This window comes from Cottoperca gobio, chromosome 20 (assembly GCF_900634415.1).
Source record: "Cottoperca gobio chromosome 20, fCotGob3.1, whole genome shotgun sequence".
Classification (NCBI taxonomy): Eukaryota; Metazoa; Chordata; class Actinopteri; order Perciformes; family Bovichtidae; genus Cottoperca; species Cottoperca gobio.
The window spans coordinates 15,033,865-15,051,036 of NC_041374.1; the positions used below are offsets into that span (position 1 = coordinate 15,033,865).

At 44.7% G+C, this 17,172-nt stretch overlaps 1 protein-coding gene across 1 annotated transcript in view; it reads left to right on the forward strand.

Moving 5' to 3' along the window:
- Window positions 1–16,445, forward strand: part of nrp1a (neuropilin 1a) — a 56,352-nt gene extending 39,907 nt beyond the window's left edge. Inside the window, 11 exon segments of the mRNA XM_029457589.1 lie at window positions 866–1,021; window positions 2,868–3,012; window positions 6,705–7,036; window positions 8,369–8,513; window positions 10,370–10,480; window positions 11,200–11,250; window positions 13,791–13,934; window positions 14,054–14,331; window positions 14,448–14,544; window positions 14,658–14,711; window positions 14,834–16,445. Of these exon segments, the coding sequence (XP_029313449.1) occupies window positions 866–1,021; window positions 2,868–3,012; window positions 6,705–7,036; window positions 8,369–8,513; window positions 10,370–10,480; window positions 11,200–11,250; window positions 13,791–13,934; window positions 14,054–14,331; window positions 14,448–14,544; window positions 14,658–14,711; window positions 14,834–15,120 (1,800 nt within the window). The 3' untranslated portion in view covers window positions 15,121–16,445.
- Window positions 16,446–17,172: the final 727 nt, after the last annotated feature.

A 17,172-nucleotide genomic window follows, 5' to 3' on the forward strand; every position in this document is an offset into this window, starting at 1 on the left:
ATATTCCCAGTGAAGTTAGGCAATCTTAACATCATCAAAAGCCAGTTTGAAGGCTATTCTTTCCACAGTGACAGAAGCCAGGGTGACATATAGAAGACTGCGTGTGCGTGTGTTTTCCCTTTCCTAGCAGTGATGCTCATTGTTGTGAACAGGCATGATGGTTGGCAGACAGAGACAGGTCTGATGCAAACTACTGATTTTCTCTGCCCAGCATCACCTACGAATACTACACACACACACACACACACACACACACACACACACACACACACACACACACACACACACACACGCACTCACACGTATGAAAATGTATGAATGCGACTACAGACTAGACACTGGCTCACATGCCTCTCTGACCCCGGCACCTCTGGCTTTCTCCTTGTGAAAATGTAATAGCCTTGCAGTAATGTACCGCAGTTCATGATTACTTTATAAAGCCCTGCATATTTTAAAGGAACAATATTTGATATTCAATCTGTATCTCTCTTTCCTCCTGGCCAATTTTGATAATGTGATTGCAGCAGAACTCGCTCCATTCAACATTCACTTTTATCCAATAAGCTCTTGTCTCCCATCTCAGGAAATTAAGTTGTCATCCTGTGTCTCTTTCATTAATGTGAATATCATTTCATTGCTGTTTATTACATTCCAGGTAGCCGACTATGGCCAGAGGTGATTCTAATAGTGGGGTTATATTTTTAACTCAGCTTGTCAGTGCATTATTAATACCGACGATGCTTTCAAAGTCTTTTCTACTAAAATGATTCAGGCTCTATAAAGGGAAGATCTTGTCTTTACAGCTCCTGTGGAACATTTTAAGCAGCGTTTTCTCAGGTGTCTTCTCTCTCTTTCCCCTCCACAGGTGGACCTCGGGTTCTTGCGCTTCATCTCGGCCATCGGCACGCAGGGCGCCATTTCCCAGGAGACCCAGAAGGTTTACTTTGTCAAGTCCTACAAAGTGGACGTCAGCTCTAACGGAGAGGACTGGATCACTTTGAAGGAAGGCTCCAAACAAAAGGTAGGAGACTTAATTCCTCGTTATCATTAAGTTATGAGTTGAAAAAGTGAAATAATCTGCAAACACGAAGCTTTGATAACTTTTGTAGATACTTTCATAGCCCCCTAGCTCTACGTGAGCTTCTGCCTAACCGTGTCATAAAAGCCACCGCTGCACTTTATGGCACTTGAAATATCCCGTCTTGGTAAAGTAGCCTGCTGTCTTGTTGTGGTGGTCTATTCTAAGTTGCCTTTGAATTTAATAAAAGGGGGAATACCCTGCGACTTGAGGCTCTGTCTCCCAACGTGCAATTATACACTTTCCTCTGTAGGGTAATATACCCACCGTCTATGTAAGTGGATGGTATTTCCAGCACAGGCTGCGGTGCTAATGCAGCGCTGCAGTAGCCCTAGAGAGGATTATGTAAAGAATGTAGCTTCTGTTTTATGTCAGGCACCTGTCAATTTGTCGTAAAAAAAGCGGGGATGACAAAAGACTTGACAAACAAGAGTTAAATGCATAGAGGGACACAGGGGAGGCTGTCATGTTTGAGCAGCTGGTAGAGGAGGGTCCAGGAGAGAGGGGAAAGAAGAAGAAGGCATGCTTGACCGGAGCGCGACAGGCCGTAACCATCGATTGCTGATCGCACCAGGTTTTCTCCATCTGGAGGCAAACACCCGACCGCTGTGGGTATACAAAGCACATGTGTGTGACGTTTAAATACCACATGGAATTTTCGAGTGAAAGACTGCGAGGCCGCAAGTGTGACAATAAAAGTTCTCAAAAGCAACAGAGCATCCAAACAAGCGTGTTTGTGCTGCTATGTGCACATGCCCCTGGCCTTGATTATTTTATGGTCTCTCCAGAGTACACAGTTCCCTTCTGTAAAGTGGCGGCTTAAAGGTGCCGCGGTAAGCCTGGCCTGGGTTTTTCCGGACTCTAAAGTGCTTTTGTGCGCAGGGCCACCATTTGCTACATGCTGAGCCTGCAGTTTGCCGTCTTAGCTCTGGAGAAAGCCACTTTATACAGTTAGCGAGTGGAGAGGAGCCTCGGCGTGACATTTAAGAGAGTGGATGTCTCTGTTGCAGCCCCTTAGTGACAGGTATCGCTCAGGGACTGGGATGCAGACGGGTAGGCAGGCTGTACGGACTAATGGATCAGCCCTGGTGCTGTTTTAGTCCCTCCTAGATTAGCTGAACTGCTTCCTTTCTGTCTGCCTGTCCATCCTGCTCCTCTCAGCTGGATTCCTCTCTGCTCCATAGCTACTCCGTCGGGGAGGTCATGAGGTCACATTGTCATCGGTGTGATTCAATTACGCGGAATGAACTGCGACGGACTGTAGGGAGTTGTTTTGCTGGGTGGCCAGCCTCTTCGTATGGTGCTAGTAAAACTGCCAACCCGGCCCCAGAGGAGAACAGTGGCATCTCTGACCTTTAAACAAGACACTGCAGTAAAACCTCCACCAAATCTGGAAGTGGAGGACTGAAAAAGGGCATCTTGAGACAATCTGGTCTTGTCAGTGTTACACATACTGCCTCAGGTTTCTCAGTCACATCCCACTGCCTGTTTGCGCTACATATGGCAGATGGAAGATGGAAGATGGCAATTTCAGAGGTGACGGGGAAATTAGTTTAGTTCATGTGTGTCACATTTGTCTGCATACAAGCTACACAGCATAGCATCACACCAAAGATTGATCTTTTTAAATAAGTTGTTTAGACTTTCCAACACTACTTCATGTTTGAGCATCTTGACTCATCGCATGACAATCTCTCCCTGCCTTCGCGCTCTGTTTCTTGATCATATTCAGCCAATATCATCTCAATTCAACGTGTCAATTTTCCTTTCCTTCTGCCTCTATCACAAGGTTTTCCAAGGCAACACCAACCCAACAGACGTTACCAAGACGATGCTGCCCAAACCCACGCTGACGCGCTTCGTCCGAGTCCGTCCCGTTACCTGGGAAACAGGCATTGCGCTGCGCTTCGAGGTGTATGGGTGTAAGATATCAGGTTGGTGCTGCTGAGATCCCTGCTGATCTGCATACACACACTCACACTCACATGTCAACTCTATCTTTGCTCACAGCTGCCACTTAAAACCCACAACTCTATATTACTAGAAGTAATCATTTATTTCGGCCCTTATTGACAGTTTTCCAAAAAGAATGCTCATAAAAATAATAACTAATACTTATACTAATAATACAATAAGGCATTCAATTAAAAGGAAAGCCAAAAAATACTTCCGAAAAGGTGTAGGCTGAATCTTAAGCTTATTATATCTATCTTTTAACATATCATTTTCTAATAGACCCTTTTACTGTTACAAGCGTCCAACCATTTTATAAAAAATAATAATCCCGTCTAAATGTTATGTGTTTACAGCCTCATTTTTTAAAGATAAAACATTTAAATGTATGTAAAGTTAATAAATAGTGCGTTGGTTGGTTCGTAATAATCCAATCAATTTAAAATTCTTACAGCTTTCTTCTGTAGCATGAAAATTGGATTAGTGTTGGTTTTGTACTTGTTTCCCCGGATCTCCATACTGCTTATATTCTAATTAGATACTGAACAGTTTCAACTGCAATAATCAGATGATGACACTGACTCTATTTAGGATTTCTGCACATTCCCCGGTGTTAGTTTCGCTCCCTTCTTGTTGCAACAGACTTCCATTCTGGCCCCAGTTGTACAAACACCTTATTTCTGCCAGGTGTGAGATGAAGCGCTATATCTGTGAGAGTCTTGCTCGAAGGCTAAAGCTAGCTGCTGCATAATAGAGGAGTGGCACACGAAGGAGGATTACCTATTTATGTTACCCCGTGTTTAGATGTACCTCATTCAATATGAATGGAGCCAACAGCCGTCAGGCAGAGAGAGCCGGAGCAAGGTGGGATCTATATGGTCCCCTCCCTCCTGTTGAGCCGCTCTCAGCCTCCTCTTTAGCCACTGTCTGTCTTTTGCATACAGAGCTTTGATTTTGGCAAAGCTCTTCTTATCTTTGCCTTTTTGTTGATGTTATTTTAATGAGTGGTGTATGTGCGTGGCTCGCTTTCATATGGTTTTCAGCACATCTGTCTGCATCTCTATGGGTTTATGAGTATGTGTATTGAATGTTAATTATTGCTCGCTTGTGTGTTTTGTACTCTCATAGGGAGTATATCTTACAAGGACAAAAAAAAAAACACCATTGTTGTCAGTGTTGTTAGTTCAGTGTTAAGCCTCGGATTACAGTTTGAGTCCGAATTAGTTGTAGACCGCTAAATGGGCTCATATGCGAGTGTGTGTATGGAGTTATGCAGTTATGCATTACATATGTGAGCTGTTCATGTAATAGCAGAGGGCACTGTGGGTACAGCAGGGTTACAGCTGGGGCGTGTGTTTCGGGCGCACAACCAAACCGCTGTACAGAGCGTAAACACATCACAGGACCGAAGTCACCACAGGGCCTCCGTAAGGACGTCAGCACCCCTGGGTGCTATGAAGTCACTGCCAGCTCCACAGCGTGCAGCCATCGCTGTCGCAGAGAGAGAAACTGCAAGGCTCTTGAGGGCTGCATAAACTCGGTGACTCACTCCGTTCTTTCTTGAGTTATGATACCAGAACTTTATTGAAAAACTTTTGTTGAAAGACATTTTTTTTTTTCAGAAAGTATATACAGTGCACCAAAATGTGAGCTATATAGAGCTATATGAAACTATTCAAAAGGTGCATTTTTTCTAAGTTCAAGACCATAATGCAGGCATCCGATTAAAGGAGGAGTTGTCCTCCAGAATGTTGCAAGATGTTTTCCCCTAAATCATCATGGTCGCGTGCCTCTGCTGATACAAACAGCTACTCATTAATAAAAAGATCCACCGCCCTGCTGTTTGTAAATATGCCCTGGTGTATAAATATCTCTGATCAACCACTGATGCTCCACCCAAACCCGTAATGTGGGCCATTGCGTGCATGCCATCTCCGAAGCTTCTGTGATCGCAGCTGAAGTCGATTAAGAGCTCCAGATGACCCGGGGAGTGTCTAAACTCAGATCAGACACAAACACACACAATCACACACATTTACCTTCTTCTCATATCCTTCCACTTCAAAGGCGATCAGTTTTCAGTGCCTTAGCTTTGCTCTACCAGAGGCTGTGATCAGTCTCAAACAGATCTTGGCCAAAGACGAAAGAAAGGAGGTAGAAAAACCCACGAAAACAGTCGAGAGGCTTCCGCACCGCCATCCTTTCTTCCTTGAGCTCTAGAATGCGGGACCAGAGCTTCGTCTCACGGGTCTGCATAGGAGCTGTTTTAGATAACTAGCGAGAGAAGTCTGAATGAGGCCTTGTTCTCCACGTTTTTGCTCTTTTTTCCCAGATGCAGCTACGCTATTGAGTCCTGCAGCAGTACAGTGCGCACTTTGTCTAATACAGACACAGAAGAAGTAATAATGCCCGGAGTTATCCCTCCGTGGGAGCAAGATAGTAAATATTTTATTGCATCAGGTCCCTGACTCAGTGTCTTGGGATTAAGTGTAAGGAAGAGACAGAAAGGAAGATTAACCCCTAATTCAAGCTGCTACAGTAGGTTTTCAGCACTTGTGGTAATTACATAATAGAGAAACTTTTATGAGCTCCAGTGTTTACTACTTGACACAATTCACTTCAGGGTTTTGCTGAAACCTTGAACAACAGTGTAATAGATCCATAAAAACGTATGTCAAAAATGTCAAAATGCATGACGCAGGATTTTCTTTTTTATGCGTGACAGGTGATCAAAGAACTGGTACTTTGCTCATTTGAAATGTATTTTTTCAGGTTGTTGAATTGGATCCGTCCTGCGTCACATGCCAGTAGAAATGTTGTTATTCATCAAATTTCAATAACATTTCATAACATAGGATAGGAGCTTAGCAAGTATGGTACTGGATACCTTTGCAGTATTACAAAGGTGACAACATGTGGAAAATCAATGTTAGATCAGGTTATATCATGCAAATGCTTCCCAGCCGTAGCAACAGGTTGCTCGGCTTTTGATATGGAGGAATGGCATCGAGAAAAAAAAGGATGTGAAAGAAAAAGAAAACAGCTGTCTTCTTTTTGAAATGAATGGGAGACGCATCCAAAGATGCTTAAACCTACAGAGAGTTAGGATAGGGTAGGATCAGAGAAGTAGAGAAGAAAGTTTGAAAATGTGGACAGGAAACAACAAGGTGTTAAAAGACACAGTCCTACAGATGTTGACAGCTGCAGAGCAGAAGGTAGATGAGTGCAGCAGCAGATAAAACACAAAGAGAATGTGTTTTTATGTGTTAGTATATGCGAGTCTATAGAGGGAGGAGGGGGTGGATACGGGAGATGAAAAGAAAAAGCACTCCCAGAATGCAGGACATAGAAGCACCAACCGAGAGGAGGGTTTTAATTGGCTGCCTGGAGACAACCGCTTCAGGCAGAGGAATTAGTATGCATGAGATCTGCAGACAGAGAGAAGGAGAATAGAGCGAGAGATCACAGCAATATCACAAAGAGTTTGGGGAATTATCCTCCTCACTTTGTGTTTCACTTTTCCTGTTGTCCCTATAAGAACCTCAAACTATACTTGTGGCATGGTAAATGATGTTGAACATCAAGCCTTTGGATCAATTATTTTGTTGCCCATCATCTCTGCAGGTTTGTATCAAAAAGCTAAGTTCCTTTTTTCCCCCCTTTTGTCTTCCAGAGTACCCATGCTCGGGCATGCTGGGCATGATATCAGGTTTGATCACGGACAACCAGATCACTGCATCCTCCCATACGGACCGGAGCTGGGTGCCAGAGAACGCCCGCCTACTGACCAGCAGGACGGGGTGGACCCTGTTGCCCCAGCCCCAGCCCTTCACCAGCGAATGGCTGCAGGTGGATCTTGGGGAGGACAAGCTGGTGAAGGGGTTGATCATCCAGGGAGGGAAGCACCGTGAGAACAAAGTCTTCATGAAGAGGTTCCGCCTCGGCTACAGCAACAATAGCTCCGACTGGAGGATGGTGTTAGACGCCAGTGGAAACAAGCCAAAGGTGAGGGTTTTTCTTTGCCGTTGATCATATTCTACAACACCCTTGAACCTGGATATTTGTTCAGTTGCTACACCAGAAGCATAACTCTAACCAAAGAACCCTTAATGCTTTCTTAATGTTGTGACAAAGTTCTTCGGAATAGTTGGATTTCTAACACAAAAAGAACACTGTGTAAAATGATTTGAATACATGCTTCTAAAAATGTATCTCAGATACATCAGAGCATCGATTCCGATTATGACGCATTCAGTCAATTTTCACCAGAGCGTTGCGCCTGGCAGTTGTGAGTCATGCAGAAGTTGCTGCGAGTCAATTTCAGCGGCGCTTTGAATCCCATTAGGATAAGCATCTCAAGTCTCTCAGAACCTTTTCCCAGTTCTCTCTTTTCCTGCTTTGTATTCTGCACGACACACACCGTTCAACCCTTTCAATGGATAGTGAAACCTCTCCAGAGACGAAGGAGGGGTGAAGGGAGCCGGGGGGGAAATAAGGGAGGAAAGACGAGGACGAAAGGGAGGAAAGAACGTGCAACATAGAAGTGACCCAAGATTTATCTGCCAGTGCACGCACAGAAGACACACGGCAACACTTTGCTCAATGCATACACACGCTTACACACAAAGAATATATACGTATATACGACGAACACATATACAACCACACACACCTCCAAGAAGAACTGCAACAGCCCATCACCAATTACAAGCGTCCCTGACAGGGCATAAATCTGATCCAGATGGGCTGATGGTTGATTTATGAAGGGAGTAAGGAGGATCCATATCCCCCCTGTCCTAGTTAGCCGCCTCTCTCCCCTCGGCTGAGAGGTTCACAGCGTCTAAGGTGCACCAGGCTCCTTCACGTGATCAGACCCATTAATCCACTTCCATCATTTCTCTATCTCCTCCTTTGCTTGCTACTCTGGCATCCCATACCCTCCTCTTTTCCCCTTCATTTATTCCTTTACTTGAGGAGGATCTAAGGCAGAGTTGAAGGAGACGAAAGTTTCCTTTGACCGAGTAGTGTGTCATGCTGTCTTTGCCACTGGCCCCCCGCTTCACTTGCCTAAGCCTGTGCTTTAGATGTCAGCAAGATGAGAGCGATTTGGTCATCTTCTGTTCTCCCTAACCACATACCCAGCACATGCCACCCATCAACCCCACTTCTGGTTTTCAGGAGGCAGGGATAAGTCTGCCTCGGGGTATCTCCGTTTGAAGAGATGCATCTGTCAAACGCCCGGCTGTGACATTATCAGCAGCATTGCCTTTTTTCACTCACTCCTTCCTCTCTGTCTCTACCCCTCTTCCTTCCACCTTCTCTCATTTTCCCTGCCAGATATTTGAAGGGAATAGCAACTACGACACTCCTGAGCTGAGGACGGTGGAGGCCCTGCTGACTCGTTTCATCAGAATCTACCCAGAGAGGGCCACTCCTGCTGGCATGGGCCTGCGACTTGAGCTCCTGGGATGCGAGATCGAAGGTAAACTGGAAAATCTATTCAAATCTAATGCAATGTCTGTGTTGTGTCTAAAGTATCACTTACGATTAGGTGCAAAACATGCAAAGAAGGCAAGGTTGTTTTGACATTTCTACGTGTGGTGCGGATTTCTCAACAAGCAGTAATGACGTTTCGACCAATGGTAGCAAAGTTACTAGCTAGAGTGAAAACGTTTTTGCCATGCTGATGACATTTCCACAATGACAACGTAACTGGGCAAACCTTGACTGCAGTGCATTCGTTCAAAGTCATATGTTAGCATCTGAAAGATCTTGACGCACACACAGGTGAGCCATCTATCATCCTAGGTAATGACAAGTAGCTTGCGCTTTATGTCGAGGTTATTTAAAGATGTGGCGGTTCCCTGTGTTGAGCCCACAGCTGTCCAGCTCCTGCTCTTTATCCCTACAAGGGACAGTTGTCTTGTCTCCCTGTTACATCAAAGTTGCCCCCATTGCTAAACACTTCTAGAGGATCAAATGAAAGCCCACCTGGCCCAATAGGATTATTGCAGCATGGCCCCCATCGCATTCTTACCAACCCCTGCATGTCTTCCTACTTTCAAAGGACCGCACACACTTTGCCATCTTTAAAATTACCCCTATTTTTTTCCAGCTCTTTATCAGTCTCTCTCAAAGCTGATGCAGCACAACTCAGCGATATAAGAGTGTGCAGCGCTAGCCCTAAGTGGATTTACATATTGGATTTCAGGGAGGCCCATTCCGTTGTAAGCCCCATAGACTCCCACCGGGAGCTTTAGTCAGATGATAATGCATGTTTTCAGTGTTAATGCCAAACACACATACTCACACAGACGTATACACACACAGAGCAACCGCAATCACCCTGCCAAATATGTGGTTACAGGCATGGATACACAGCGAGGCACATACACAGGTGCTTGTACGAGGGTGCACAAGCATGTGTGTATGTGTGTGTAGCAAGCCATAGCAGGAGGGCTAAATCCTCATTTCTGTGAGAGGCTCCCCTGACGCAGCATTGACCCCATCCCTGACCTTCCCCACCCTGAATCTGACAGGGGCTGATCTGCCTCATATTTCATCTCGCAGAGGGAGAGAGCGAGAGCATTGGCTCAAACACACATACACAGATAGTGTAAACATACATTTTTAAGGCAGCTTTCCCCCCTCTCTCTCCAACACTCCCGTTTATTACTCAGTCAGTGTAAACACACACCGCAGGACGGCTGTGCAGCAGTGGAGCGTGGAGTGGATCATAGGGCCATGCCCACATCCAAGTGTAGCAGGGCCATAATGATAGGCCACTGTGGCAGCCAGGGGCCCTGCCTATGTACCCAATTCCAAGCCATGTTTCTGCATCTTTAAAGTTTCCACTGTCCAAGCCCTAAGGACCGTGCTTTAGCTTCGACTCTATTTATACACCCACACCTCCACAGCATGATAAAAGGAGGAATTGTAATAGCTCAGGCCTAGATTGAAGCCCAGTGTGTTACTGTGGGTAGAACATGCTGAGCTTCTGAATACATATTTCAACCTTTCCTTGCTTTTCTTTTCTATTTTCTGTTTTAATTATGATGGCAGGCTGAAAATCCACCTTTTCAGACTACATCTACGCCCCATGCTAGCACTCCTTACATCTCATTTCTTTGAAAAACCCCATGCGCTTTTATTGCAGCACTCTGAACTTCCAGTGTCAGTTTGTCTCAGAGGTAGTTTCCGGCTCTTGTCACTATCACGTTTGAATGCGCCTGCCGAATTAATGTAATGTTAATTCAAACCCTTTTGCATTTTCCCACCTGATCTCATTGTAATCTAATCTATGTGGTCTGCTGTCTCTCTTCTCCTCCGTCTTTACAGCTCCTACACTCCCGCCTACCACGCTAGTCCCGAGCATTACTCCGTCGGACGAGTGCGACGACGACCAGGCGAGCTGCCACAGCGGCACAGGTGATGACTACGACGTGACAGGTGCTAACATCGCCCTCATGAGACTGCAACCAAACCCCCATGCCCCCCTCTTGCCCTTCCTTCCGCCACAGCTCACACTCTATCTGCTCCACTTCCCCAGCTTCACCTCTCTCTGTTATAGTCAGATTTGATACCGCAATCTGCCACCTCCTGCGCACACTTGCAAGCTAGCATGCATGCACCCACGTGCGTGTTGGCGTATACGCAGCTCTAATTATCTGCACCTGCCTCATCCCTTAGTCTGTCCTCTCTTACCTCCGCAAACTCACATTAGAGGATTGTCGCTCTTGCTCCAGAGATGGCTAAATGTGCACATCCACACACACCTGCTTCTAAACCTACCAGGAGGTCTTTCCTTTCCTCTCTCGCCTGCCTTGTCCTCCCGCACCTTCTTTTCCACTCACTCCTCTTGGCCTCATTTCCCACTAACCCAGTAAGTCTCTGAGCCTGCACAGCTGCCTGTACTCCCCATTAACCAGCAGTCTCAAATGATGAGCATGGCACAGTCTCGGTCACGTGTTTGAGAGTATTACATAAGAGCGTCATGTTAGATATATTGAGACAGGGCACATATAAGACTGAAGAGAAAGCCAAGGCATGTGTTGATTAGCTAGATATAGCTAGCATGGATAGATTTAGTGCATGAGTGCAGTTATTTGAAAAGAAACGTAACTCTTGTCAGGCTAAGCTAACCATGCTAATGTGTTGTGTTGTGACAGCGGGTACCACAATGCCAGAGACCACCACTGCTGAAGTGGATACCATACCAGGTGAGAACACTTTCTATGACACCCAGGTCTATAATGCATTATAAACATACTTATAATGTGTTATAATATGCTTATAGCATTGGATTATTATAAGAACTATTCATAATGCTTCATAACAATAATCATACAACATGATAAAGCATTGACTTATAAGGTCACTCAATGATTTTATTTAGCAAAGATCATAGTTGTAATACATTATAATAACTTTACTGTGCATCATAATCACTGTTATAATGCATTATATAATGTGATACTACTTACTGTAAGTGGTCATTGTTTGCTGTAGTTAAAGTAAAACAATTTTTTACAAGATTTATAGATATTTTTCTTTACTTTAAGCAAACAATGACCACTTATATTGACTTATATTCATATTATAATTCATTATAAAGTGATTATTATACTATGGCAATTATAATACACTATGATTTTTGCATAAAATAGGAATGTCAGTGATTGACCAGCAATTATGAAGTAGTAAGATACTTGACCTTATAAGTGATTATAAAATGCTTCATTGTAAAACAATGCTTACTGTTAAAAGGCATTATGAATGAGTGCTTAAAACTATAATTATACAGTGTTACCCATTGTTTCCTTCCCATCAATGATTCCAAATCCTTCTGAACGCTAAACTTGATGTCTTCAAAGATCACATGTGAGAATGTTGAAACGTGGAGTAAATATTTAACTGCTCAAGGATTTTTTAAATTAATTTCCATAGACTTATCAAAAAGTGTACCATAGCTAATGATTGCCAGCTCGAGGTGGCCTCTCTCCTCTGATGTGTGTCTGTTATTAAAGCTGATGATATGGCCCTGAGAGGCTCCTGCTGACAGGGTGAGGGAGGTTGTGTGATGCAGGGCTAGCTGATGATTAGCACTGGTGCTCTGTTGCTGCCTCCTCAGCATAATCACTAATCACTGGGCCGACACTGCCGCACACTAAACACACACACAGACTACAACACAAAAACAGGGAAGCACAATGCAAGTGACCACAGGAAATTGAGTGTGCTTTAGGGTCACAACCAACACACACACACGCACACACACACAGTGCTGTTTCCTATAGCCGGTTGATGAGGCAGCAGCCAGCTGAGAGGCTGTGCCCCAGTCTGACCTTGGCTAATGGGCCATAGGCTCCACCCAGCCCCGTTCACTCTATCAGCTGGCTTTGTGGTCTGTCTGCAGTCTGCTGGGGCACCAGCTATGATAGACGAGAGCTGAGGTGCAGGTGTCTGTATATGCAAATGTGTGTGTGTATGAACAGAACTACATTTCTGTGGGTAAACACTCATCTGTCTGCCTTTTCATTTGAAGAGTCTCAAACCGTGCATGCTAATCAGTTCTGGGTTTTTTGCGTGTGTCCGTGTCTGTTTGGGTGTGTGCGAGCCATGCACTCTAATCTCAGAGGATCTGGTTTCCGTTGGCGGAAAAAAAAGTCTCTTTTTCTTTTCATCAAATGGCCAAGTAAGTCATGTGGCTGCTCCATCTTACGCAGAGCTTGTTGGTAGCCTTAGTCAAACCCTCCTAAGAATGAAAAAAAAAAAAAGCCATAGACATTTTAATTGGGAATGGGATGTCTCAACGAAAAAAACGGGCTTGGCGTCTGAAATGCGGTTTCACATGGGAATTCCATCCTTTGTGTTTAATGGGTAAATAGAGTCGTTGCCTGTAGAAGCTAGTTAAAACCTTCCCATTATTAAAGGAAATATTGGCTCATTTGGAAAGCCGCCTCGCTGTATCTCTAAAGGAATCTCGTGCTGGAGTTTAAGGCCGTGGCTAACATCCCAAACATCTCGCTCCCTTGTGTTCCTTGGAAGTCTTTCTTTATCCAATTTTTTTTTTTAAACCACTAAAGCCTGAACTCCCACACAATTTCTTGCCTCTACTGAGGCTCCTTCAGCGCGGTGTGTGTCCATCCATGGGGGATTGCATTGTTGGAATGGGGCCCCGGCACTGTTACCATAGCTGTCTTCAAACCTCAAGTCTCTGCTCTCATTAAAAATCCTGAGCTCTCTGCGGGTTACTATGAATGTTGCTTTCTCAACTGGACACCATGTCCAGACCCCATCTTCCTCTTCCCTTGTCCCTGTCTTTGTGCTGTGCCGGTTCTTAGTGTCCCTCTATCCCTCTTTTATATACCCTGTTACGTTCATTAAAAGAAATCATTACTGTAGCCAAGACATAAGGTCTACATGAGGTCTTTACTGTCGGCTCACTCTTTTCTCATGTTGGAGCCATAACTGTCCCAGTCTGTCTCTCCCTCCTGAGTTAGCTGTTTTTATCTCCCCCAGCTATGGGACTCCAAGCTTACATCCCGCAGTTCTTTGCTGCCCTCTAGTGCTTGTAGCTGCTCAGGATGAGTGAATGAAGCCCTAAAGTGTAGCCTACAGTCATGTCATGACAGGCCCCCAGGTCATTGTTCGGTGAAAGCCCAGAGCTCCTGGCTATTTCTCCTTTTGTAATAAAGAGGCTGATGAAATGCGATCTCCTGACACATGATCTTGACCTTTTTATTCTACACATTTGCAGCTTTTCTGTGGTTTGCCTGTGACTTCGGCTGGGCCAATGACCCGTCTTTCTGCAGCTGGACGTCAGAGGACACTGGCTCTAAGTGGCAGATACAGTCTAGCGGCACCCCCACCCTAAACACTGGACCTAACATGGACCACACAGGTAAGGACCTTGTTTGGTACCGCTTAATTGGGACCACCTCCTGATGCCAGTACATGCTGAAAGTCTTTTCAGCCCTCCAGAGTTTTTTTGTCATTGATACAAGTTCTTTTATCCAACAGGTGGATCAGGGAACTTTATTTACACCTTGGCGACGAGTCCCCAAGAGACCGAGGTGGCTCGGCTGGTCAGCCCTGTGGTGAGCTCCCCGGACTCAGACCTGTGTGTGTCCTTTTGGTACCACATGTTTGGGCCGCACATTGGTACGCTCCACATCAAACAGCGCAAACAGACAGTCGACGGACCGGCTGACATCCTGCTGTGGACAGTCAGTGGTCACCAAGGCAACCGCTGGAGGGAAGGGCGTGTCCTTGTGCCACGCACCAACAAGCCCTTTCGGGTAAATCCAAATTGTTTTATGACTTGATTGGGAATTTACCACTATCACCGTGTTGTTTCCATTGTTGCATTCTGTGAAAAGATTGCCAAAGAATCACTCTGGGCTTTTCTTTCAAGGTGGCGATTGAAAGTCTGGTGGAGAGAAAGAGCTGGGGAGACATTGCTGTGGATGACATCAAGGTTCTCGATGGACTCAGCATGATGGACTGTAAAGGTGAGGCCTTTAGCGTTCATAGCTGCCATGCCTGCATTCAGTTCTTGATCTGAAATAGAACTACACAGTTTTCCTTCGACATTGGATTTCATTGGAACTTCTGTTTTGAACAGATCCTGACGTACCCACTGAGCCGATGCTACCAGAGGATGGCCTCAATGAAATCTGTAAGTCATTTCACACATGGAGGGTTTATTTAGCGTTTTTGAGAACTATTTGCTCTGCCTTCATAGTTTATATCATACCTCACATCTCACTCTTCTCTCCTGCTTCTGTCTCTCCCCTCCAGTTGAAGAGATCACTGAATATCCGGATTTTGTGGAGACCAACCAGATTAGCGGAGCAGGCAACATGCTGAAGACGCTCGACCCCATCCTCATTACCATCATCGCCATGTCCGCCCTGGGTGTCTTCCTGGGTGCCATCTGCGGCGTGGTCTTGTACTGCGCCTGCTCGCACGGAGGCATGTCGGAAAGGAACTTATCAGCCCTCGAGAACTATAACTTTGAACTAGTGGACGGTGTCAAGCTAAAGAAAGACAAACTCAATGTACAGAACTCATACTCAGAGGCGTGAGATGGGACTGAGTGCATTCATGTGACTGTATGACGTGCAGAGCTCGCAGAGCGTGCACAAGACTGGCTGTAGGCATATCCTCTCATATATCCACGAGTAGGCAGGCTCAAAGGACTGCCAACACCCTCAAATCGCTGGATGAGGGACAGGTTCAGGAACCAATGGGAGGTTTGGACTGATCCACGCTTTTCTCAGGAGCTGCAGTAAAAAGAACCTACCAGTAGGGGACACTGTGTACAAATACAATACAGAAAAAAATATGTACAGATGATTTAGATGATATTTTAATTTTCTATTTTGATTTTCATTCATTTTTACAATCGGATGCTGGTGTTGAGACCAATTTATTAATAATGTTTAAAGTATTTATCGTTTTCTGGGAAAGAAATGTCTTTTTTTTATTATCAGTTCATGAAGGCTGTTGTTTATTTTCAAGTTTTGAAAGAGACTTATCAAAATCGTAAATGAACCATATCCGGCAAAACTGTAGATTTGCCTCATGATGTGGCATACAGGGTGTGCCCGTGACCCTGAAACTTGTACCCTTTCCCCTTGACCTCTGTCACTATAAAGTGAGGGTCCCATTCATGGCAATGTATGGTTCTGACAGTGCCTTTAGTACATTTTGGTTGGCCTCCTCTGTTGATATGGTTGGGGTATTTTTTACTGTACTTGGCATAAGTTATGACAGGAAACAGGGGGCACATAATCCTATAAATACCTGCAAAACAGGATAACAGTCACAGCGCTTTGTTTTGTTTTTTGTTGTTTTCTGTCCATAAACCACACACTGTAAATAAGTTTTAATATATTTTATTGCCCTTTTTAAAGAAAGTAAAAAGGAAAAAAGCTGCAGTATCCCTTTTTTATGGGTTTGTGTGTGTGTGTGTGTGTGTGTGTGTGTGTGTGTGTGTGTGTGTGTGTGTGTAAATACAATCTTCCGTTTTGTGGAAGGTGCAGTGTTATGGTTTTTGACTTTAGATTACTTTACTCAGATGAGTAGGATTTGTGTGATAATACAGCAATTTCAATGTGCATTCAAGCCATCTGTCATCACAAACAGAAACCACCGAAGGACGGATGAATCAAAAGGTATCAAAAAAAACTAAACAAAAAACAGCTGACATGATGGACTCTTTCTCCACCATTTCTTCATATCATATCTCTGCTTTGAGTTTGACTGGTCAACAAAACATTTTCACATAACTTCAAACACACTCATGTTGATGGCAGAAGCGACGGTGAAATATATCAAAAAGTCTGTCAGCATACCAAAAAAAACAACAACAGTCATCATTGCTTTGCTTTACCTAAGACCTAGGCTAGCTTCTCACCTCCAAATGTCACTGTGGATTGTTCACTGAAGAAGTGCTATCTGGACAATGCAGCTTGAATGCACTTTGTTACCGATTCCCTCCTGATAGGAGCCTATTAAAAGAGGGGTAAACACACTAACTGAAGAATGGTGCTATCATTACTTTAGCTAGACACATTAGTCTCATGATGAACCCAGTTTGTATTGTTCACATGCTGTAATGTAGCTTAAGGCTTCTCGGGCCGCAAAGAATTTGACGTGTTTCACGTGTAGCAGCCATAACGTTGTGATGTCAGAGCTGATGTCATTAGGACGGGACACTGGTACAGCGGGGGATCGAGTGGCGTCACCTGAATCAGGTCACCTGGCCTCCCCTCTGTGGCTTTACCAAAGGATGGTCGCCCCACCCCCCCTCTTCTTTTTCACTGGGGGTTCTCACTTACACACAAAATACTATAAGACCGCATTAATGGTCACCACTCACAAAAGACTACTTGCTCGGTCGGAGCCCGCAGAGAGAAAATCTAGAGGGGGAATGATAGGACGCTTGTAGACAAAAGCAATGTGCGCAGTCTTGTTTTCTATCTCTTTTTAAGCTTAAAAGAAGTGCAAATGTCGCCTCAATGTGAACTCTTCACATCTCTTTTGAGACTCTTGTTTGCAGATGGATGGATGGGACAATCCCACCACTACACACTACAAGGGGAACTCCCCGTGAGACTGACTGTATCAGGACA